General features: G+C 43.4%; 1 protein-coding gene across 1 annotated transcript in view; it reads right to left on the bottom strand.

Moving 5' to 3' along the window:
• LOC310988354 (slit homolog 1 protein-like) overlaps window positions 1-19,538 on the bottom strand; it is a gene marked incomplete at both ends in the record, with an annotated part of 117,545 nt that extends 98,007 nt beyond the window's left edge. The window contains 2 exons of the mRNA XM_083974911.1: window positions 1,675-1,746; window positions 19,291-19,538. Of these exons, the coding sequence (XP_083831037.1) occupies window positions 1,675-1,746; window positions 19,291-19,538 (320 nt within the window). The remainder of the gene's footprint in view (window positions 1-1,674; window positions 1,747-19,290) is intronic.
• Between the last annotated feature and the right edge of the window lie 4,018 nt (window positions 19,539-23,556).

Consider the following 23,556-nt stretch of genomic DNA (forward strand, 5'->3'; position numbering starts at 1 on the left):
CCACGGGAGAAATCCTGCTTGGTTCCTCTTTAAAAACACACCCTCCGTTCTACAGTTGTGTGTTTGATAGATACAGACTCACACACCGTAAACCACTGGTGTAACACTTCCACATCAACCCCCCCCCCCCCCCCTCCCACGCTGACAGCCGTGGGCCTGGGGCTCCCAGCGGGCTGCTAATCTGTTTGGAGCCTCCTGAGACGTCATTTAGCTGCCGGCGGCTCATCATCCTTCTTCTAACGCCTCGTGTCCGTCAGCGACACCGGACTCGGACCCACACAGGAAAACCTCGTCGGCCTGTCCAGCCGCTCCCACAGGGCACGCTGTTTCCAGGTCAAAAGGTCACAGATGAACCCCCCCTCTTCCCCCCTCCCCCTCCCCGTCGTAAATTCTGACTGACACCGACACTGAAACAAGCTCCTCGGGCCGGTTCATGTGTCGGCGCTGAGCTGCAGCTCCGCTCGCTGCCCTCGGGCTCTCGATCGGTGATTCCCACATTCCTGCCAGAGCCGAAGCTGCTGCTGGGAGAGAACAAATACAAGCTGCCGCCCTGTTAACAGAGGGTCTGACAGCTGTGGGGGGGGGGGGCTGCACATCTGGATCTTACACAGATGTGACCAAGTGAGAAATGCTGCATCGATAAAGTGGATCTACCTGCATACTCATCCATCCTGTTCTGAATGCCTCTGGATGATTAAAAGCAGAAGTAAGCGATCCGGTCGTTTTGGCTAATGCTGCGTTCCAGGCAGGCTTTTTAAACCGTAAATTACAGCTTCAAGTCACAACTTACGACTTTGTAGCGTTCCAGGCAACCCACTCGTGTTTCTCCGACCTGTTTTACCGGTGAAAGTCACTATAACGGCCACTCGTAACTTCCGACCCGTGAACTCGTACCAGATCGAACTGGTACCACTTCACAGGTCGGAAAAACACGAGTTACGAGTTGCCTTGAACGCACCATAACAGTCCTCGTCCCTACGTCACCACATTCACCTGCATCCATTGGCTGCACCACAGCCCTTCATGCCGTTCTCTCTCCTCATTGGATAAAACTTGTAGGATACGAGAAAAGTTTTCTCCTCGGCTCAGAGCAGAGCAGAGGGACTGACAGACCCGTGTTTCAGACCAAACACTCTATGTAAGTGATTGCTGTCGGAAGATATAACTATTTAAGACTTATATTAACACAAATATATCACTTACTTCTGCTTTAACATAAGGATAACAATGATAAACTTCATGATAGTGCACCTTTTGTAAAAGAAACGCAGCTCAGAGTGCTTTATGACAGAAAATATACATGTTTATATGCACCGAGAATATCAAGGTCAGGGTATTGAGGCTGCTTGCTGTCTTCTGTTTTTTCTGTTAAATCTGACACCTGTAACAGCTGCATGCTATCTTCTCCTGATCAAGTCATGTGACTAGTAGTATTTAAGATGGCTTCCGATAGCTATCCTACTGTCTGACGAAGAGCTACACTGCTCGAAACGTACGTCACTACAATAAATTGACACTGTCCTGCGAGAGTTGCGAGTACTCTTGTTTTTTCTAGAAAATATACATGAACCAAGTGCCAAATATAAAACCACACTAATGTAAAATTGGATTAAATGTATAAAAACTTAATTTTAAACATGTAAAAACAGATGTTTGACTGTGGCTGAGACTTACAGGACTCTGAGGTGTTTGAGACCAGAGAAGTCCGACTTGGTGACGACGGTCAGGTTGTTTCCGTTCAGATCCCTGGAAGGAACAAAGAGAACAGAGGTCAGTATTAATACAGGAGAAATCTGCCTGACGACAAAAAAATATCAATGCTGATATGGATATACAGTATATCACACAACACACACACACGTTTATATGTCAATAGAATATTTAAGTTTAGTTAGTAATTTGACAGCAAGGAGGCAATTCAACAACCAAAAACTGAAATTCTGTCCTGATTAATGTTGTAAACGCAGCACTTTAAAGGGATAGTTCAACATTTTGGCAAACTGGCCATAATCCCTATAGTCATAGCAGTAGGTTTGTTACCTTTAATTGTCGTTGCAAGCTATTTTTAGAACAGCGGAGCAGAGCCGTGAGCTGCTCAGAGCTACGCTACGGAGGCTCATGGGATTTCTTGGTTTCCCTCATCAAACTCATCAAATTCACAATCCAACAACTCCAAAACGCTCTGGTGGACAAGTTGTGACCTGCACATTCACTCGGCCGTTCTAAAAATAGCTTGCACCGACAATTAAAGGTAACAAACCTACTGCTTTGACTATAGGGATTATGGCAATGGGCCAATTTGCCAACATGTTGAATTATCCCTTTAAACTTCTGTCAAACTCACTCTAAAAAAAAAAAAAGAAAAAAAAACAACATAAAACTAGATTCTCCCAAAAGTCAAATTCTTTCACTTCTGACTCATTTTATCATGTAAAAGTATCTGTACATTGTTGCAGAGAGAGTTTAAGTTCACTTTGAGGAAAACCTGTCTTTTATATATATATTTATATATTTTTTTACAATAAATGAGCTCAAAGCTGCAGAACTCTCTCAGACATCGACGAGTCTGTTCGTTCCTCTCGTTTTGTAAACACGCTGCAGGTATGAACTGTTGCTGTGGTTTGTGTGTTATGTGATATTCGCTCCTTTCAACGCGGCCGCGGAGGAGGGGGGGGGGTTAACCCTATGACCTCATTGTCTACGTTGATTGACAGCTGCGAAGAAAGAGAAGGGATGATGTCACTCTTCCCACGAGGCTTTGTGGAAGCAGAGGTAAACTGAGCCGTGTGCGCGCACCTGTCTGTGTGTATGTGTGTGTGTGTGTGTGTGTAGAAGAGTGTCATGTTCCTGTACTACTGTAAAGGGTGGAGCAGCGTGTGACCTTGTCCTGTCCCATGTAAAAGAAAGAGAGAGACAGAGAGAGAGAGAGAGAGACAGAGAGAGAGACAGAGACAGAGACAGCGTGGTAGCTGTGGTTCAGGTGTGTGAACCGACGTCCAAAAAAAACACAAAAAAACACCTGGAAAGACAGAAAAACCGAGACACAAACATCTCAGATTCATGTTGTTTGTTGTTTTTCATCTGTTCCAGGTGTGTGTTTTCCTTCACTGTTTGCTCCATATTCCAGTTAAAGGAATAGTTCACCAAAAAATGAAATTCCCCCTCATGCTGATGAATACTCTGGAGTAGTTTTTTATTCATCAAAGTGCATCTGGAGACCTGGGAGGCCGGTTCGTAGTCTAATCAAAACTTTATATGAGATTAATAGGGCTCAACACAAAAACGTCCATAAAACTACACAAAAACCATTTAATATTCCTCCACACTGCTCGTCACTGCAATCCACGTGTCCTGAAGGGAGATAGTCCAGAGTTTACTGGAAACGACGTAATTTAGGACATTTTTACAGCCTAACGAAGTCCGGACTTCGGCAGCAACCGGTCTGCAGAGCTGGTCAGCCGGCCAACCTTCGTCATCATCCCGGGGGGAGAAAACAATCGCTACAATCGTTTACTGGAAACAACGTCATTTAGGACATTTTTACAGCCTAAACAGTCCTGTATTGAATTTGCCTGGGGCGCGCTCTCACGTTCATCGTGCCGGACACAAAAACGTCCATAAAACTACACAAAAAAAAAACATTAAATATTCCTCCATACCGCACTCGCCTGCGGCAATCCAAGTGTCCTGAAGGGAGATAGTCCAGAGTTTACTGGAAACTAGGCAAGTCCGGTCACATCCGCGTGCATCCAGGCAAATTTAATACAGGACTGTTTCGGCTGTCAAAATGTCCTAAATGACGTTGTTTCCAGTAAACTCTGGACTATATCCCTTCAGGACACTTGGATTGCAGTGGACAAGCAGTGTGGACGAATATTAAATTGTTTTTGTGTAGTTTTATGGACGTTTTTGCATCGGGCCCTATTACTCTCATATAAAGTTTTCGTTGGACTACAAACCGGCCTCCCGGGTCTCCAGATGCACTTTGAGGAATAAAAAACTACTCCGGAGTATTCATCATTTTTCATTTTTTGGTGAACTATTCCTTTAAAGGACAGGTTGTAGTGAACAACAGGGACGCATAATTGCTGGTTCTCTCTCTAGGTTTTCCTCTTTTTGTGTTTGGACAGTGGATACAGTGACACGGCCACTTTGAGTAAGAAGAAGGGTTTTTGTTTGGGGTTAAGATCGAGACTTTGGTTTCAATTTCGGGAAATACATTGTTTTTGTGAGCCGCACGCTGTCGTGCAGAGAAAAATGAAGAAACCGTCCGTTCTCTTCTGCAGTTTCTACAAGGTTCACCGGTTTGATTTTCACAGCGCACAAGACAAGAGACAAAACCACTGTGTATTTATACAGAAATGTATCTGGACAAAACAAGGCATGAGTCGTCCAACTGGGGGGAAACTGAATCTTCCAAAATGTCTCTCTCTTTTTAGGATGAAACTCCAACTTTTTGTTTCCCCAGACAGTTTCACTTTGCATCTCTACAAGGCAGTGAAGTACTAAAAAGACTCTGTGTACCTGCAGGAATAAAAAACGACATCCTGTTTGTGGTTAACCAGGGCCCAGAACGTCTTCCTTGAGAACTTCCAGTTTTGCTAGTTCTGCCGTTTTTCCTGATTGATCGATGAATCAGTTTGTTTCCAAGAACCAAAGAGCTACAGGTTCCACAGAGAAAGTGTTTCTCCTCCGGCTGCTGCAGATCTTTGATTGGTCGGCTTCATAATGGATGAAAGCATGATACACCAAGGACGCAGAGCAGAGACAAGTGATAATACCGTATAAAAGCGAGTATGTCAGGTTTACCCCAATGAAAACCTGGCGAGTGGTGAAACTATGGGACTTCACAGATCTGTTAGTGAAGATGAACACTACTGCAATGAAAGAATATTCACTTATTTTCATTTTCGCCCACAGAATAAAACCCAAATGGATGTAAAACAGATTCAGAAGCTTGTGTATCAAAGGGATAGTTCAACATTTTAGCAAATTTACCCATTGCCATAATCCCTATAGTTTTAGCAGTAGGTTAATTACCTTTAATTGTCGGTGCATGTTGTTTTGATATTGTTGTCAAGGAAACCAAGAAATCCCATAATGAGCCTCCGTAGCGTAGCTCTGAGCAGCTCGCCGCTCTGCTCCGCCGTTCTAAAAACAGCTTGCACCGACAATTAAAGGTAACAAACCTACTGCTATGACTATAGGGATTATGGCAATGGGCCAATTTGCCAATAAATGTTGAACTATCCCTTTTAAATATTGGCTAAAACAACCTGCTCCACATACCAATCACATTCTTCCCTAAAAATAATGTAAAAGTAAATGTTGTTCTGGGTAACGTGACAAACCGCTACATTAGCATCAAGCCAAGTGACACTAGAAAATGTCTGAAGGTGAAAAGATCTCATCCAGCTGGAAGGAAAATACCATTTCTGGAGGTCTAAAGATGGAGCAGGAGGAGGAGGAGGCTGCACAAGGGAGGGGATTGGCTGTGAGCGAGCGAGGGAAGGAGGGAAGGACGGATGGAGACGGGTCATGGCGGGGGGTCCAAAATCATTCGCTGGATGTGTGTGAAATCAGCCCGACAGTTACTGTAGACTGCACGGGCAGGACAAGCGTCAGCACGGAGAGAGACGTACTACAGCGGCGGGGCGATAACATTTTCACACGCTGTAGGAGAATGTATGGAGGCTAGAGGCTGGAGAATATCACACACACACTGATGGTGACCAAAAAAAAAACAAAAAAAAACAAACGCTCCACAACATTTGTCTTTGTTGGAAAAAGACACTGGAGGGGGGAAAGAGAGCAACACAAGCAGCGGCCTGATGAGGCGTGGTTAATTGAGTTTTGTGCAGCATGGCGGGGTCAGGGGTCAGCGGAGCGACAGACTCCCCCTCGAGTGGCGACTCTGCCAAACAATAGCTCATTAAAGCAGAACGCGTCTCACACACACACACACACACACACACACAGACACACACACACATTCAATCAGAGCCTCAGTGGGCAGTGAGGCAGCAGTTGATCCGCTCAGCTCCGCTCTCCACTGCTAGATGATGACATGGAGGGAGAGGAGAGGAGAGGAGGGTCCGCTAAGATGATTAGATACTTCATGTGGACTGAGAGAAAAGAAAAGAAACATAAAAGACGTACAGTAAAGTGGACACAGCTCCGTATCAGCCCTCAGTGCTAATTATGAAGAGCTGCCGAGCCCCGAAGAGGAAGACGGCGATGATGAATGATGCTTCAACTGTTCACTTCAAGTAGGAATATGAAACACGCAAAAATACACGATTTTGAAGTCTTTTTTTTTAAATCATGAAAATATATTTCTTAGTCAAATAAAACAAGACATGTGAAGACAGTGTTTTTCAACCTTGGGGTCGGGACCCCGTGTTGGGTCGCCTGAAATTCAAATGGGGTCGCCTGAAATTTCTAGTAATTGATAAAAAAAAAAGAGATAAATGATAAATGACTGATAAAAACACATTTTTTAACCATTATTCTTTTTCAAATTATGATTGAAAACACCACACAAATCGAGCTCAAATAAAATGCAGCATATAAAAATATCTGAGTTGGCGAATCTTGATTGGGAGCCACTGCGTTAAGACGTCAGACTGGGCTTTGGGAAATTCTACATTTTCCAGCATAATACGGAAAGAAACACTGAAAAACATCAAATCAAACCGTCAAATAGAAATTGTGAGGAAAAAAAAGTTAATCTTGAACCTTTGCTGCAACAGGAAGTATCATAGCTTCTTTCTAGAAATCAGTACATACGTGTCTTTTTGGTTGTTTTCATAAAACACATTATTATCTCTGGTTTCAACATTCAGGATAAAACATTTAAAATAAATCCAATGAATCAATATGTCAATCACATCCAATGTCCAAGTCTGTATATGATGATAACAACAACAGATACTGAAGAGAAAGGATGTGATAAAAGTCAGAGTGGTCGGGTATAAAGATTGGCACTTCCATTTCCATCCATATCTCTCTTTTAAAAAGCCTCTGGAAAAAAACAAAACCTCACATCGGATACATCTGAGCGAGGAAGTGGCAGATCAATACTGGCTCATCTTATTGTACTAATCAATTGAGCATCTGTGCAGGATGCATGGACCAGGGAGGGAGGTATCAAGATGAACCCCCCCACACACACAGACACACACAAACACACACTACACGGCCATTAGAGACAGAGACGGTGCAGTGATCTACTGTCTGGACTGGTCTAAATAAACACAAAGAAACACAACACCTCTCTGCTTCAACAACTGTGCAGTAAACAACAGCTCAGTGACAGTGAAGTGAAGCACCGGCTTCATCTGCTCCACCCACACACTGATACTCTACCTGCTGCAGCTCTAATAACTCGTGCCACCTGCGGTTGAAGCTGCAGGTTTTTTTATTTTCTGTGTAGCTGGTTTTTGTCTGCTGGTGTTTGATGTATGGCCTCATTTCTATTTTGTGAATTTTTACCTCAGAACTGCATCAGAAACAGCTCTCAGGTCTGATACAGTACAAAGGTAGATGTCTATGTGCTTTTGAAATTACATTTAAGATATTTTCTGTAAACTGTAAATTAAATCAGGTTAGCTTTAATGCTATTGATGTCTATGGTGCATACAGTATAAAGGTAGGTGTTTGTGTTAAAGCTCCATACAGTATAAAGGTAGATGTTTGTGCTAAAGCTCCTTCAAAATAAAGGTAGATGTTTGTATTAAAGCTCCATACAGTATAAAGGTAGATGGTTGTGTTAAAGCTCCATACAGTATAAAGGTAGATGTTTGTGTTAAAGCTCCATACAGTATAAAGGTAGATGTCCATGTGTAGTGTGATTATAAAGCAGCTCTAGGTTCTATATTAATAGAATAATAACTGATTGGCTGACACTGACCTGTTGTTACTAGAGCTAAAAAAATAAAATAAAATGTGTTTAATAAAAGCTTTGCAGACACCAAAACACAACACAACTGAAATATTGTCACACACCATCACAAATCTACAATTTTACTAAAAGTGAATGAGTGAGTTTTGTCAACTTTCTGTACGTTCACTCTGGACAAACTAAAACTGAAGCTGTGACGGCACCAAACTGGACCATAACCCTAATTCAAGAGATCACTGTTGTCAATATTTTATGTAATGCTGCATTAAAAGTCATTATTCACAGCAAGAGAAAAACCTCAAGGACAGAAATCTACAAATTTCGTTTTAACTGCTTCAAACGCTCTCCAACAACCCTTTCTAATACCCCCTCAGATGATTTGTGTTGCTGTGCAACCCCGGGGTGGTTTCATTCTTTGCTTGGTCATATGAGAACGGAGCAATCAGTGCAAGATGTTACCGAGCGGGAGGTTTCTCGGGTCATTTCCAGTCGGCCCCGGGGTGCTTCGTTTGGACCGAGGTTTTGACCAATATCCCACCCAGATGCTCGATACATGAGTGGCAGCGAATTTTCTGCAGCTCAGAACAAAGTCATTTCCTGACACGGAAAGAAAACTAGAGGCAGCTTTTATTGATTAATTTCAATCTGTCTTAAAGAACCAATTTTGTGAAATGTGACCGAGTCAACGCAAGACTGCACTGCAGATGTAAAAGCAATCTTAGTTTTGCGCCGTCACCTCTTTTTTCCCCCCCTTTCTCTCTTTGTTATTTCTATAACACTTCAGTCATAGTAGCTGTGTCATAATTCACAGGCTGCATATGAAGGCCAGTTGCATCACAGCAGCGTGACTAGACCATCCTGTTTCTGTCCTGGGACATGAAGGATCCAGTGGGTGGGTCCGTCCCGACTCAACCTATTCCAAGATTCATTGTATGCTGGTCACATAAGCTCACAAATACTCACATAAACTTGAAATAATGTGTTTTCGCTCAGTACAACTATTAAAACCAAGGGCCTTTTCAATGTTTTTGTGGAATAAGGGTCCATATTGTTAAATAGCCCCTTCGGACACAATGGTGAACCTGGGCACACACTGTACTGTTTTATAAATATTGTCGTTTGCTTGCAACTCCGACTCTACGAGTAAATCCTCAACGATCTGACACCAAAGCTCATGACTTATGTGCTCAAAACAACTTGTTGAGCACCAGTGCCAACAAGGTAAAGGAAGCTTCTGATAGTTTGTTCAGTCTTGTTGCCGAATCCTCTCAAAAAGAGGCGGTGGCTTCGTCTCTTGTTCACATCAGAAACATCAAACAGGAAGCAGCTGTTGCCACAGCTCCATCAACCCGGCCTCCATATTTTCCATCCAGCTTTGTATCACCATGGCGTTTCCAGGCATTTTGTTTGCCACTTCTCGCCGTGAGAAAAGGGACAAGGACGTTCAGGAATCGACTCATTGCTCTGCTTCAACGATATTGCTTCAACAAGATAGCTAGCCTGGGTATACCCACGCTGCCTTGCGCACGATTTTATTCGCTCTGCAAGTCAGCCTGGAAACCATGGACCCAGTTTTTCCTCAACGAGGGAGCCAATCACAGAACGGGGGAAGATAACGACACACCGAAGCGACTTTATTGATAGCTTGTCGATCCAACATGGCAGCAGACGCTTTACCTTTCGATGCAGCATTAAAAAAGTGTTTTAAGTAGTTTAGACCGCAAGTTTATTTTGAAAAAAGGGCAACGTTTAGCTTTTTTTTCTCATCGGATTTCTGTCGCTCTACATACGTCATCGGGTATGATTGATATGATTGGCTATAAGCTACGTACAGACGCATTGGATAGACATTTGTAGTGTCCAATAAACAGTTCTGGGCTTTCATAAACCACGCCTCAAATATGAAAAAATTAATGGGTGGTTCCCAGACCGAATCTCAATCTAGCCAGGCTATGAGCCTACGACATAGCTGAAATTCGGCCTAAAACTCTACGAGTCGTGTGGCTAAAAAATCTGGTCAAAATCGCAGTGTGCGTCCAGTTTCAGGGAGCTGGCACAGCTGGTGATCCAAAGACCAGACCAGATCTTATTCCAGTTCAGTCTACGAGAGAGCGGCTACAACGAGCCACATCTTTGTCGACTGGTCACATCTGTTGTCATCCCTTACTCCTCCATCCTCACCCTGACCTCCCCTTTACCTCCTCTTCCCCTGACAGCCTGAAACAACTCTCCCTTCCTCCTCCTCCTTCTCTTCACTCTCACCATCCCATCTCCCCCCCCAGGTGCGGTACAGTAGATGTAACTAACATTAGCGGCTGTGCACACATACAATTACACACACACACACACACACACATTCAGGACTAATGACACTTCATTAGCAGCATGTCTCCCACTGAGGAGCTGCAGGGGAACTGGTAAGATGATTATAAGAGATGGACAGAGAGAGAGAGAGAGCGAGGCAGTGAAAGAAGCTGAGGTGGCAGTCGCTGGTAATGAAACAGTGTGTGTGTGTGTAGTGAAATAATGAAAGTGAAGAGACTAATTCAGAAGAACACGAATTCAGCCACTAAACTCTTGAGTATCTATCTACATTTTAATAGCTGGAGGTATCAAGATCTTTCACAAAGTTTCTGAAGGTTTGAAGTTTCTCCGTCTCACTGAGCTGAGAGCAGTTTAGTCAGAAAAACTCTTCACTTTAAAAAAAAACTTGACTACAGCCCCGTCTTTCAAGAAACAGTATCCAGGTTACTGGGGATAATCCACAGAGAAACGCTGTGGACAGTTTCCAAGTTCCCGGTGGGAAATGTTCACGGGGAGGTCTGTGGATTATCCACAGTAACCTGGGCAGTTTGGGGAAGATAAGTTACTGCTGAGTTTTTCTAATGCTCGGGTATTAAAAAAACCACACGTGATGTCCCTGCAGTCACAGTTGTTGAACGAATTAAATGAAGATTCAGCAGCTCAGAATTTAACTTCTGCACGTCAGCTCTTCAGAAAACCAACCTCCTGTGGTGCCTGATAATTAAAACAGAGTTTGGTTTGTTGGTTCTCACTGTGTGTTTTAACTTAACTCGATGCAAAAGTCCTCACAAGTGACAAAAACCTGAGACACCGTGTGTGTTTGTGTGCACGCAGCACCTCAGTTTCCCACTTTCTGCCCAACGCATCACGCTCAATTAGCTCCCTCACTGGCGGCTACACATAATGACACATACACACACACTGTGTAGGGTTTAAACACACACAGCTTGATTAATATTTTTCTCAATGTTTCATGCCCAATTTATATAATGATGCATCCAGACAGGGAAATAAACAGGCACACGGTCTGAGCGTGTTATTTCAATTAGCAGCATCTCTGTCGCTGAGTCAGTTGTTTATGTTTGAGTTGTGGGTTTCCAGGAACTCTGCACAGATGCCACACTACACACACGACACACACACACAAAGATTAAACATCAGTCATACACAGACTTCGACCTGCACTTTCTCACACTCTCTCCTGTTGGTATGCCGACAGTGTTTGGGTGTTTGAAGCTTTCGTGCGTTGGGTTCGTTGAAGGTTCAGACAGAAAGAAGAAAGTAAACGAGGACTTTACAGACCTGCAGCAAAAGTTTTTTATGACTTTGCATCATGGAACAAGAAATTTGACTGATAATTTAATAACCAGATGCATAAAAATCACCACCTCATTGTCGTATCGCTCCACCAACCAGTCAACTTCCCACCCAATGGAGCTTTTAGAGAACAATATGATGTCCCAGTGAAGTTGATCTCTGACCCTTGACCGCCAAAATCAAATTGGAGTCTGAGTGAATGTTTGTTCCAGATGTAATTAAATTCCCTCTGGGTGTTCCTGATTTATCACGTCCACAACAACGTGACTTCAGCCTGACCTTGAACTTTGACTCCTCCTTTGTCCATTTGTGGATTAGCTAGGACGTTGGTCAGAGTCGGATAGCGACGACTTCCAAACCGTTTTTCAGAAACATGTAAGTGACATCCATCATTACTGACGGTCTGTGCCACTGAAGAGGCTGCAGCTCTGACTTTTGACTTATTTAGAGGAAGTGTTATGTCCTAACAGGTCTCAATCTGCTCTCAGTCGTGCCGTGCAGTCATTTACTAGAACTGTAATGACACACCAATCTACTGCGATTGATAAACAACAGCATTGATCCAAAATGAAAATTTGTAAGATGTGCCTTCATTTTGAAACTCCCCGGGCACATCTGAGTGATAAGTATCTGCTACATTTTCATATTTCATTTGCAAAGACGTGTGTAGCTAATTACAAAAATCAAAATTTGAGTAAGGCTCCCGCTTAAATCCTGCTTTAATATAAACAAATAGAACGTTAATGTTATTTCAGTTTTCTTTTATAGACTGTGAATATTAAAATGTAGGACTTTATACTCAACATGAGGTCCATTTTTTAATTCTAATCTCTGGTTGAGATGAGATATAAACATCAAATGATATTTTAGTTGTTTTCTGTGATTTGATATGAATGGAAGTGAATGTGTTAAGTCTGCAGATGATATAGTCTCATATCGATCACTGGTACCCGAATCAGTTCAAAATCATATCTATTTCTTGTCCATTGTCTCCATATAATATGATATCTTGTGATTTACAACTCTAAACTTTAATTCTGAGTGTCTTGTATGTTGGAGGAGCAGGAAATAATAAAACTTCTGGTTGAGCAGGATACAATCTAATACAATCTGGGTGGAAAACAGTTTGAACTGATTTGGTCTTGGGGGGAAAGAAACTGAAACCACTAACGACTCGTCCAACACGCACCAACAAACGACTGAACTCATCTTCACAGATCTCCACTCTCTTTCTCTAACACTTCCCTCTTTTCTCTGTTCAAATAATCACGCTCATCAGGGCCCATAGGGGCATCCATTTTTCAGCGTTGCCATGACAATCCAATGAGGAGGGGGTGTTTAGTTGGACTGGTGCAGTCACCTTGATAAATGACCCTCTTATTGCCAGCTGTCTCCCAGGGAATACTGTACACACAATCTACCTCTCTGTCTCTCAAACACACACACAGACACACACACACACACACTCTCTCCCCCAGTGGCTAGCTGTCCAGCTGACACACACACACACACACACACACACACAGTCACAGTCAGATCACTTTACATGCTAATTGGGCGACAAGCCCTTTAACAAATAGCTGTTTAATGAGTCTCTCCTCTCCACTGCCGGGCAGAGAGCGACCGTCTGAGTCCACAGGACGGTGGCTGGTGGGAGACAATCCAGAGGTCAAAAGGTCACAGTGGCTATGTTTACATGGACGGGGTAGCAGGTCATTGGTCAGTCTCTGGTGTAGGTCTTATTCTCTTTAAAGGGTCAGTTCACACAAATAACAAATTGATTTTTCCACCAGTGTTTGGTTTCCCTGTCGACAGTTTGACATTTCCATTTCCAATTAAAAAAAAACCCATTTGAACATTTGAACAAAATTTAGTCTGTGGTGCCGACACCTTTAAAAAACTAAGGAGTAATTCATGTTTCCAGACACAATGTGCCAGCTCCTGCAGATGATCCACAGACCTCATCTGTAACAGATGCAGCTCTTGACCATGAAATAGAAACAGTGAAAACAGCTGATAGCGTGATCTGTGTATTTTTAAGTAAATAACAGCTTTGTCAGAGACTAAAAAACAAAAAACTACCTGAATGACACATCATCAAAGGCTTTTTAGAGGTATTTGTATAAACTGACCCTGTGGGAAACATTCATCAAAACATCAGAAAGAAACATGGAAAATAGTTTTGCATCTAAGATAAATGTGAATTTCATCTCCATTCATCAGGAGGCACAGATGAGAGGAAGAACTGGTAAACTAGCCTGATCAAAGAGGAAATGTGCCAAAACATGTACGAATTGAAAGCAAAAACAAGATGTTGGTCTTTACTTTGTGAAAGAAACCCCAGAGAATGTTTTTTCTAATCTCTTTGTTCCTATTTTTGTTCTTTTCCCGTGTTTTTTTTATTTCTTAAAAAAGATTATAAAGTAAAACACTCGACCTCCTCAAACCCATGATCTTGATCTATAAAACACATGCATGCTGCAAAAGAGTCAGTCTGTCAGTTACTGACAACAGCGCCTTGTATTCATGACTTTATTTGACCACCAGACATGTGAGACAACTCCACCTGGGATTTCTCACATCCTGTGTGATCAGCTTCATTCACAGACTTCACTAACTGACTTTGTTCAACTGGTAGCATACGTGAACACAGACAAAGCTGCCAGCGATTTCATTTCGCTTTGCAGGTAGGTCCACCTGGAGAAGAAGCTGCTGAGGTCGACTTTCAATTGCCCCGAAAACTGGGGAACCAATCATTTACAAAGGTGGGCTTAATGCGATGACAACAGAGAAGTAAGGTTGGTCAAAAAGCGCCTGTAGACTCCAAATACTCTCAGATTTTCTTTGCAAAAAACCCATGGAAGTCCTTAGACGCCATCGCTCCTGCAAACTACAACAACTACATTTGTTGACTAGTTTTCCGTCACTCTGCATACATCATCTGGATCGTCACTCCGACTGGTTTAACATCTGTCCAGTTGCGTTCAGAGGCGTTTTGATCTGCATCTGTTGGTCACACCTCTTGGAATTTGGAGATGAATATGGTCAATCCAATGCTCAATCTCATTTGAGACTATTACTGTGTCTCAGTTCGAATACTTCCACGAGTACACTGTAATGTAGTATACTATATACAGTATGCAGTGCCCAAATTTCGACAGTTAGTGTCGTCTCAAATATAATACTGTTGTTGGGCACTCACCGGACCTAACGATCGCAACGGTTGCCAATGTTTTCTTCTTTTTTTGGACCGCTATTATCGCCTGTCAACACATCTACCGGCTCGTTTTGTTTGTTATTTCAATTAGTGATCATGAACGCCTTACTCGTCCTTTTCTTTTTGTTGCTTGTGTGCGCGGTACCTGGTTACGTAGGCAAGGTGGAGCTCCTCTTACCGGTGGAAAACATTGGCCTACCGGTATGTTGATTTACATGTTATACTCCGCTATGCAGCCACGACAGCGATCACTGAGGGTGTGTAAGTGTCCATCGTTCCACACTCAACTTTTGGACCGTTTTGAGCGAACCATCCGGGTTCTTACAGTAGTACACTGCATTTTGACATACTTGTGAAGTGAGACGCACTTACATACTCAAAATACTTACTGTGCGTTCACACCAAAAGCTTCCAAAGCGTCGAAACGCTGGAAGTCATTTCATTTTCAATGAGAGCCCGGCGACACTGAGCGACCAAAGCTTCAACTGCCGTCACCGCGCTTCCAAAGCGTCACCAGATGAGAAGTTGAGCCCCAGTTAACTTTAGGGTAATTAGCTATGACGCGGTTTGGCAGCAACCTGTCAGAATAGAGACGTTCTTTGGCTGCCTTTTTTTCTTTTTTTTTGTCCTTCGGCTCCCCAATGACCAGCGCCATCAAACTTTGACGTCAATCACGTGACGAGCGACCAAAGCGGCTGAAAATATTTGCCATTTTGGAAGCTGTCTTGTCAGAAGCCCACCCTCGAGCGTTTTTGACGCTTGGGAAGCTTTTGGTGTTGGTATGGAAGTATTCGAATTGAGACACAGCATAAGTACGCTAGGCAGTAAACTGGCGACTTAGCTAAAGAAAAGTATTTTTCTCACACCTCATAAGTCCTCAATGCAGAATCTATAACGACTCCACAGCTGATACACATTTTTACCTGATCATACCAGGATGACAACACCAATATCAAATGACATAAACCATCTGCACCAAAACTGAACATGTTCTTGACCAATGAACCATCCTTCCAACAAGTTCAGTGCAAATTGGTTCAATAGTTTTTGTGTAAACCTTGTAGTAACAGACATGGGAGAAAACCTATCCCCCTTTACCACCACTTACACTACCGTCAGTGATACTGTAACTGTACTCTGTCTCTATATCTACACCGGCGACAACAGACACTGTATTTTTCTTATTACCCTCCACTGTCAGTAACCATTACCGCAGGGAAAAAAACAACCAAACAGCTACCCTCTCAGCGATGTAAAAAGACAAATGGACAAGTGGGTCTGCAGCCTCACAGTTTTTTCCAGGCCATTTCTCTTTGACCAGCAGCGCGAGCCCCCGTCCCCGATCATAAAGCTATCAGCCTCAGAGGGGAAAACATCCTCCACGCTACAGTGACCCAGAGAGGAGGGAGGATAATGTGTCTCTGCTGGCACCCCTGACAATCATCAATTATTCACACGCAAAGGCACTCTAGAAGCTGAAATAAACACACACACATGCTCACAATATACAAAAACATACATGTTCGCCCTGCGCTGAGAGCCACATACAGTACAGTACACTTAACAAACACATAGAGTGTTTCCTTATTTACACACACACACTCCACATGGACATGGTTTTAGTTGTTGGGAGAAACCTCCAATACAAGATTCACTTTCTATGCTCCTGTGTTTTTTTTTATACATTAATCTTCCTTATTTTTATAATGAACTGGTAAATTGTGAAACAACCGGTTCTTTCAGTCAGCTGCAGTAGATCATTGTTACACATGGGAGGTTTCTGGAGTCGCTGGTTTGCACTGACACAAGCAGAAACTCTGCAGAAGAGAAGCCAATTAAGACAACAACAGTGTCATCAGGAGACCGGGATGCTGCGCAGCAACTTTATATAAAGCATCTTGAGAGAAAAGGTTTATCGATCGGCTGCTTTTTGCTTCTCTGGCTCCTTCAGACATCTTTGGAAAAGGGAGGCAACTGCAAACTGAAATGAACCTGGTACGGTACGTGGACGAGACTGGTTGGAAATGAAGGGAACAATGCTACGTGTGTGTGTGTGTGTGACTCCTACAAGTGTCATGTAAATTAGATCAGTAGGGCAGCGAGAAGGAGTTAGAAACATCTACTTTTTAATCACAGGAACACGAGTCGTTCCTCAAAGTCACACGAAAATTGGATCTGCGACATCTGGGAGCAGAGAGTATAAAAGACTTTAGTTAGCTTGGTGCTTTGGGTTTAGACTGACGTCATCATTTGTCTCTTCTAGTTATACGACTGTCTCAGTTCACTTTATTAGGTGCACCTGTAAAACAAAGGTAATCTGACTCAATAGCGACGATAATAATATGATAATAGCAAAAATAGAGATGATCATTTTTAGTTTGTTAGAAAAGTGTTAATGTGACGACAGGTGTAAGACAAGAGGTTGTTGTTGGCAGCGATGTTGAACTGGATGGTATTGTGTTGAGAAGTATTTCTAATGTGAACGTTTACAGACATTAGGAGGAAGAGTAATCAATGAATGGCCTGATTCCAGTCTCTCTCTCTCTCTCTCTCTCTCTCTCTCTCCGTCGTCTCTGTATCAGTCTGTCTTGTCTGATAAGAGCCGATGAGAAGACTCTGCAGGTGAACAACAAACTGTCTGGTTTCATTTAGGAATGACGTCCTGTCAATGGTTTGATCCAATGGAGAAAAATAACGTTAGTGTTGTTGTTCGTCCAGTTTGTGGTTTGATCTCATTTCTATATACACTAACATTTTTAACTATGAGCACAGTGGCCCCCCAATTTAAAATTTCAGGAAGGCAAGCAAAAAAATTCAGGGTGCACACCGTAAATCAACTATTCACATTTGTCATGACACCTGTAATGACAGATTTGATATTCTTTGAGTCAATTTGGGGGCAAAATGCCGCCATTTAGGGGCAGCCTGGAGCCCTGCATAGGTTTGATCCAATCTGAAAACAATGTGTCATTATTCATTTGAGGTTTTTATCTTTCTTTCTTTTTTTTTTACTTACTATATTTGAGGGACTATTGCAAAAAATGTGTGTTTATGTATGCATGAGGTATATCTGAATATTGTTGCTCCCTAATATTGATATCAATTCCCTGCAACCTTGGTAATAATCACATTTTTGACTGAAACACAGTCCTTTTAACCTTTTAAATCTTTTAAGTCTTAAATTTATGAGCTTCATAAACACAGAATATGTGTTAGAGCTGTTGAACTGTATGGTTATTAGGTTGTGGGTGTCCCTTATAAAGTGAGCAGGGACAGTAACATGTTACATAGTCAAAATAAAAGTAGGAATTCATGAGGAGGAAGAGCTCCAGAGGAACCGCACGTAGGCTACTAATTAAATTAGATACAGTTTGTTGATTATGGAGATTGTGAGTAAATCTAAGAACAATTAAGTGTGAAATTGCGACAGGAAAAAAAAAAATCAGTGATGCCGCAGAGCAGCAGTGTGGATCCTGGGGATCAAGTAGAGAGTCAAAGTGTGTGTGTGTGTGTGTGTGTGTGTTATGAAGTTAAACAGACAACTGGTAAAGAGCTTGAATAAGCACGAGACACTGCGGCAGAAAGAAATGACACAAAGCACGCACGCACACGCACACACACACACACACACTGATAGTATGAACTAACTGCACACTGGGTGAGTCACACTGATAATTAAATTCCCACTACAGACTAATTTGCAAATCCACACACACAGAAACTCCCTCCTCCACACACGCACACACACACATCCATCTTGTTCAGACAAATACAAACGTGTGCATGTTTCATTATACGTGTGAGGACCTTCACTCTCTGACCTATAAACCATAAACCATAAACCCACATCTGAGCTGCGTCGTGCTCCTTTAAAGGGATAGTTCAACATTTTGGCAAATTGGCCCATTGCCATAATCCCTATAGTCATAGCAGTAGGTTCGTTACCTTTAATTTGTCGGTGCAAGCTATTTTTAGAACGGCAGAGCAGAGCCGTGAGCTGCTCAGAGCTACGCTACGGAGGCTCATGCAAATGCAGAGACTGTTTGCCGAAAAACTGCCCCCGACGGAAACGCACATCAGTGGTTTTTGCATGAATTTCCCTCTAAAACAACTCTGTCTGGTAACGTTGTGTTATTATCTCATAGCGTGGTGAATGAGCAGGTCACAACTTGTCCACCAGAGCGTTTTGGAGTTGTCGGATTGTGTATTTGAGTTTATGAGTTTGATGAGGGAAACCAAGAAATCCCATGAGCTCTGAGCAGCTCGCGGCTCTGCTCTGCCGTTCTAAAAAATAGCTTGCACCAACAATTAAAGGCAACGAACCTACTGCTATGACTATAGGGATTATGGCAATGGGCCAATTCGCAATATGCCAAAATGTTGAACTATCCCTTTAAGTGCGGCAGCGATGTGCCGTCACTTTGAAGGATTCCCCCCTCGTCTGTCAGCGTCTGGTCCTCACAGGTACAGAGAAACACACACACACACAGAAACACAGACACACACACACACACGTGGGTATACTAAGTGCATCATGCCTACTACTCACAGCCTCTCGGTGGCTCTGGGGATGTTTCTGGGCACCGCGTGGATCCCCAGGCCGTGACAGTCCACCGTGTTGCCCAGGCAGGCGCAGGCGGCCGGGCACGCCTGCACGCCGCCGCCACCGCCTCCGCCTCCTCCCACCGCCACCGCCACCAGCAGCAGCAGCACGAGGAGGAGGTGGAGGTGCAGGTGGAGGAGGCTCGGGGCCACTGCCGCCGCCGCTCCGTCCCGTCCTCTTCTCCCAGCAGGCATCCTGATCCTGCGGCGCTGCAGATACAAACCTCTTCCTGAGTGACTGACTGACTGAGTCTGAGAGTGAATGAATGAGTGAGTGAGTGACCACCACTATTGGTGATGCCTCCTTTTAAAAATGAATTAAAAAAAGAGAAGAAGTGGAGGAAAAAAAGCCTCAAGTGCTCAGAGTGAAATGCTTGAAGAGGCAGCGGCGGCGGCAGCAGCAGCAGCAGCAGGTGAAGTTCAGCTCAGACTCAACGGCTGCCACTTGATCCCAGAGTGGCCTCTCTCAGACACAGAGGAGAGAAAAAACACAAGTATATATCCTCTCCTCCTCCTCCTTTTCCTTCTTTTTTCTTCTACTTATTCTTCTCCTCAGCTTCAGAGCTTCCTCCAACTGCTTCTTCTTCTCCTTCTTCTACTCTGTGTGTTCTCTGCTCCCTCCTTCTCTCTCTCCTGCAGCCGTACAGTGTGCTCGCCTCTCCTCTCCCCTCCACTTTTCATTGAGTCATTGTGCGCTGAACAGTGAGCCACTAGAAAAAAAAAAAAAAGGAAAAGAAAGGGGGGGACTCCCTCACTCCCTCTATCTCACACACACACACACACACACACACACACACACACAGAGCAAATCATCCATCAAAAGCTTTTACAAATAACAGCACTCAGACTCCTCCCACGCCACCACCACCACCCCCAGTCACACACACACACACACACACACACACTTACACAAACACACACACACACACACTACACACACACACTTACACAAACACACACACACACACTTACACACACACAAACACACTACACACACACAGCAGCACCCGGAGTGAACTCACATCTATTCAGTGACAGCAGTAGCGGAGGAGCCGGCACCTACAGTGACGGCAGCCTTTTTCTCTCTCTCTATCTCTCTATCTCTCTTTCTCTCTCTTTTTACCTCCTCTCCTGGTTTCTGTCTGTCTATCTCTCTCGAAAAAGAAGAAAAGAGCCTAAGGCTGCAAGGACATGATGAGAGAGAGGAGAGACAGAGAGAGGGAGGAAGGGAAGGAAAGGAAAGGAAAGAAGAGAGAGAGGAAATCGTGATCAGGCTGAAGCATCCGACCGGGAAGCTCCAGGGGGAAGGGGGGAGGAAGGAGGGAGGAGGAGGAGGAGAAACAATTTGTGGAGAGACGGAGCAATAAATGTGAAATAAAAAGACGCGTGGGGAGTTTCTGCTGTGTGTTCAATGTGATAATTTTTCCTTTTTCTTTTTTTTTTCTTCCGGTGCCAAACCAGCTCACCAAAGCTGCTGCAGGAACTTGGGTTGTTTGATGGTTGGTTGGTGCTGGTGGTGTTGGTGTGTGTGGAGGGGAAGGGGGGGGGGGGCTCTTATGAGACTGGCATAACTGGAATGCCATAAGCTGCCACAGAGCTTACTCAGAAGTCTATTATGAATTCACTGGCAAGGCTTTGAAATTCAAATGGAGCCTGGCTGAGGTTTTTTTTTTTTTTTTTTTTTAAATCTCCACAGAAACGCTGGCTTCAGCTTTTGTGATTGCCATATTACCAAGGAAAAGAGAGAGAGATGAAGAGAGAGAGAGAGAGAGAAAAAAAGAGAGAGTGAAAGGAGGATATTAAAAAAGAAAAAAAAAAGAAAAAAAATAGGAATCTGAATCATCGGGGACATGGTGGGGGGAAAAGCCACCAAAAACATAAACCTACTGTACTGTAATTGGTGAAAGAAGGAGCCAAAAATAATCCAAAATCCACAGAGGAGGCAAAGCTGCAAATCCTTCTCATTTCAGAGGCCTGGAGCTGTGAACATTTTTGGTATTTTTTTTTGGCGGGGGCGGTTTATGAATGAGTTTTTACCGTTTCATATCAAAGCTGCGAGTCCTGCTGCCAGACACTTAAATCACTGACGAACTGGTCAGAAGCAGAGACAAGAACAACTTTAGACCCTCCAGGTGGTTGAATAAGGTGAAAAACGGACATTTGCTCTTTTGTTTCTTCATCGTTTTCGTCGCTACATTGCGGTTTCTTCAGTCCGTCCTGTGGTTGTGGTTGTTGTGGTGGAGTGTAATCACATTTCCCTCTTGAGTAACAGATTTGATTTGGCGTTTTTTTGTTTTGCAGTGTAACGACCGGCGGCGGCGGTGGTGGCGACTGGAGGGGCAGTGGAGTTTCTCCAGCTTTTTATTTACCAACCATACATGAGTGATTATTGCTCGTGGCCTCACTTTGTCTTCTCCCCACAGACTCGGTGTGACAGGTTAATTTAACCAGCCGCTCTTCAGAAGTGATGGAAAACAAATTGGCCACAGGCGAAGCCCGGCTGCCTCCTTTGTGCGGCTGAATTGAATGAGTCACTCGGCGATAATCTGCAACAAAGGGAGGAACGAGATGTTGACATCTCCAGGGGGGTGGACCCCTCTTATTTCTGGGGCCATAATAGCTTTCTGAGGCAGCGGTGGGGGGGGGGGGGGGTATGAGGGGGGGGGAGCTTTTATTGCAGACGCGTCTGAATTGATTTCTGGAAGGACGGAGCAGATGCTTTTGTCTCAAACGCATCAATTCAAAGTCTCTGCAGCGAAACATCAGATTTACAGAGTCTGATGACTGAATGAGCGACGACAGTAAAAACATCAGTGTGTTAATGTGATGAAGTGATGACGTGAAGCGGCGGCAGCTACTCTCCTGATGGGATTTTTACAACTTCAGCACACAAAGAAATATTTCATTCAAGCGCAGGTGGAAGGGAAGATGTTATAACGTCTGAAACTGTATTATGTTGAAGCACAACGGCTTCATTTCAATCAATTTATCCACTGACATCACACTATTAGACAACCGATTAATCACTTTAAATCAATGGAGACAAACTGTCACTTTTATGTGTTAAAATCTGTTATTTTAATGTGTTTGAAGTCGATTTGAAGATTGAAGTTGACATTTGATGACATGCATTAGGAGTTCATACTGTTAAGGGTAAAGGCAAAAGAGGCTATTTGAAATGGGTGTTTAGTTAATGTATGACCAAAAGGACTCGGGTTCGATTGGGGGGCGTTCTTCATTTGCTTCGGTTCTGCTTTTACGCTGCCGTTTCTGAATCGAAACCAACTTTCTGGATAAGCCTGTGCATATTCTCATTTGTCCAGGTCATAGTATCTCAAAGGAATTTTAAATCGAAAGCAACTGGACAAATAACCAAGTCCAGTCGAAAGGGAGCACTCACCGACTGGGCATAGTAGGAGGGGAAATCCTCCCAAACATGGAGCACATTCGGTGGCGTGTTGATTGATTATCATTCATAGAACCACGGTTACCTCCATCACCATCTGTTTTGGAGATTGTGTTACTGCCCGTCCAATAAAAAAAGTCACCACTTGGATTTAACTATGTTAATAGGTCAGAGCTTCCCATTGGATAATTGTGTTTCAGCTATGTTTCAACCTATCTAACCCTAACTGAGGGTTAGATAGGTTCTTAAATAACCATATTGGAAGACACATCCTGTGGTTGTGGAGAAGATGTTCATCTGTTTCAGAAGGGTCAAATTAATGGCATCAAGCAAGTATCAGAAGGAGCATTTAAGGAGATTTCTGAGACTATTAAAATTGGGTTAAGAACTGTCCGACGCATTATTAAAGGGACAACGAGAAGTTTGTATTTGGTTATAAAAGAGTCTCATATTAATGTGGATGAATCTACGTTGTTACACTTGTTAATGGGTCCATTTTCGATAAATATATCGTTTTGTCTTTATCGTTATTTTGATATTATTTAGTGGTCGACTCGCCCAGCATTTCCTAGTTTTGTTTTCCCGGACGATGCCCAGCGGGATCGCAGTTTATGGTCGGAACTACGACGGTATCTGATCGTCTTCGAACCTCCGACTTTCATTCTTGATTATTGAAAACATTCTTGGCAAATGTTTTCGCTGTCGTCCATCGTGTACCGGTCCAAGAATTTCACGAGCGCGCAGAGGCTCATGGGAAATGTAGTGTGAAAACACCTTCTGAAAGTCCTCGTAGTCCCTTTAAAGACT

This window comes from Trachurus trachurus (assembly GCF_905171665.1).
Source record: "Trachurus trachurus genome assembly, chromosome: 1".
In the NCBI taxonomy this organism is placed as follows: Eukaryota; Metazoa; Chordata; class Actinopteri; order Carangiformes; family Carangidae; genus Trachurus; species Trachurus trachurus.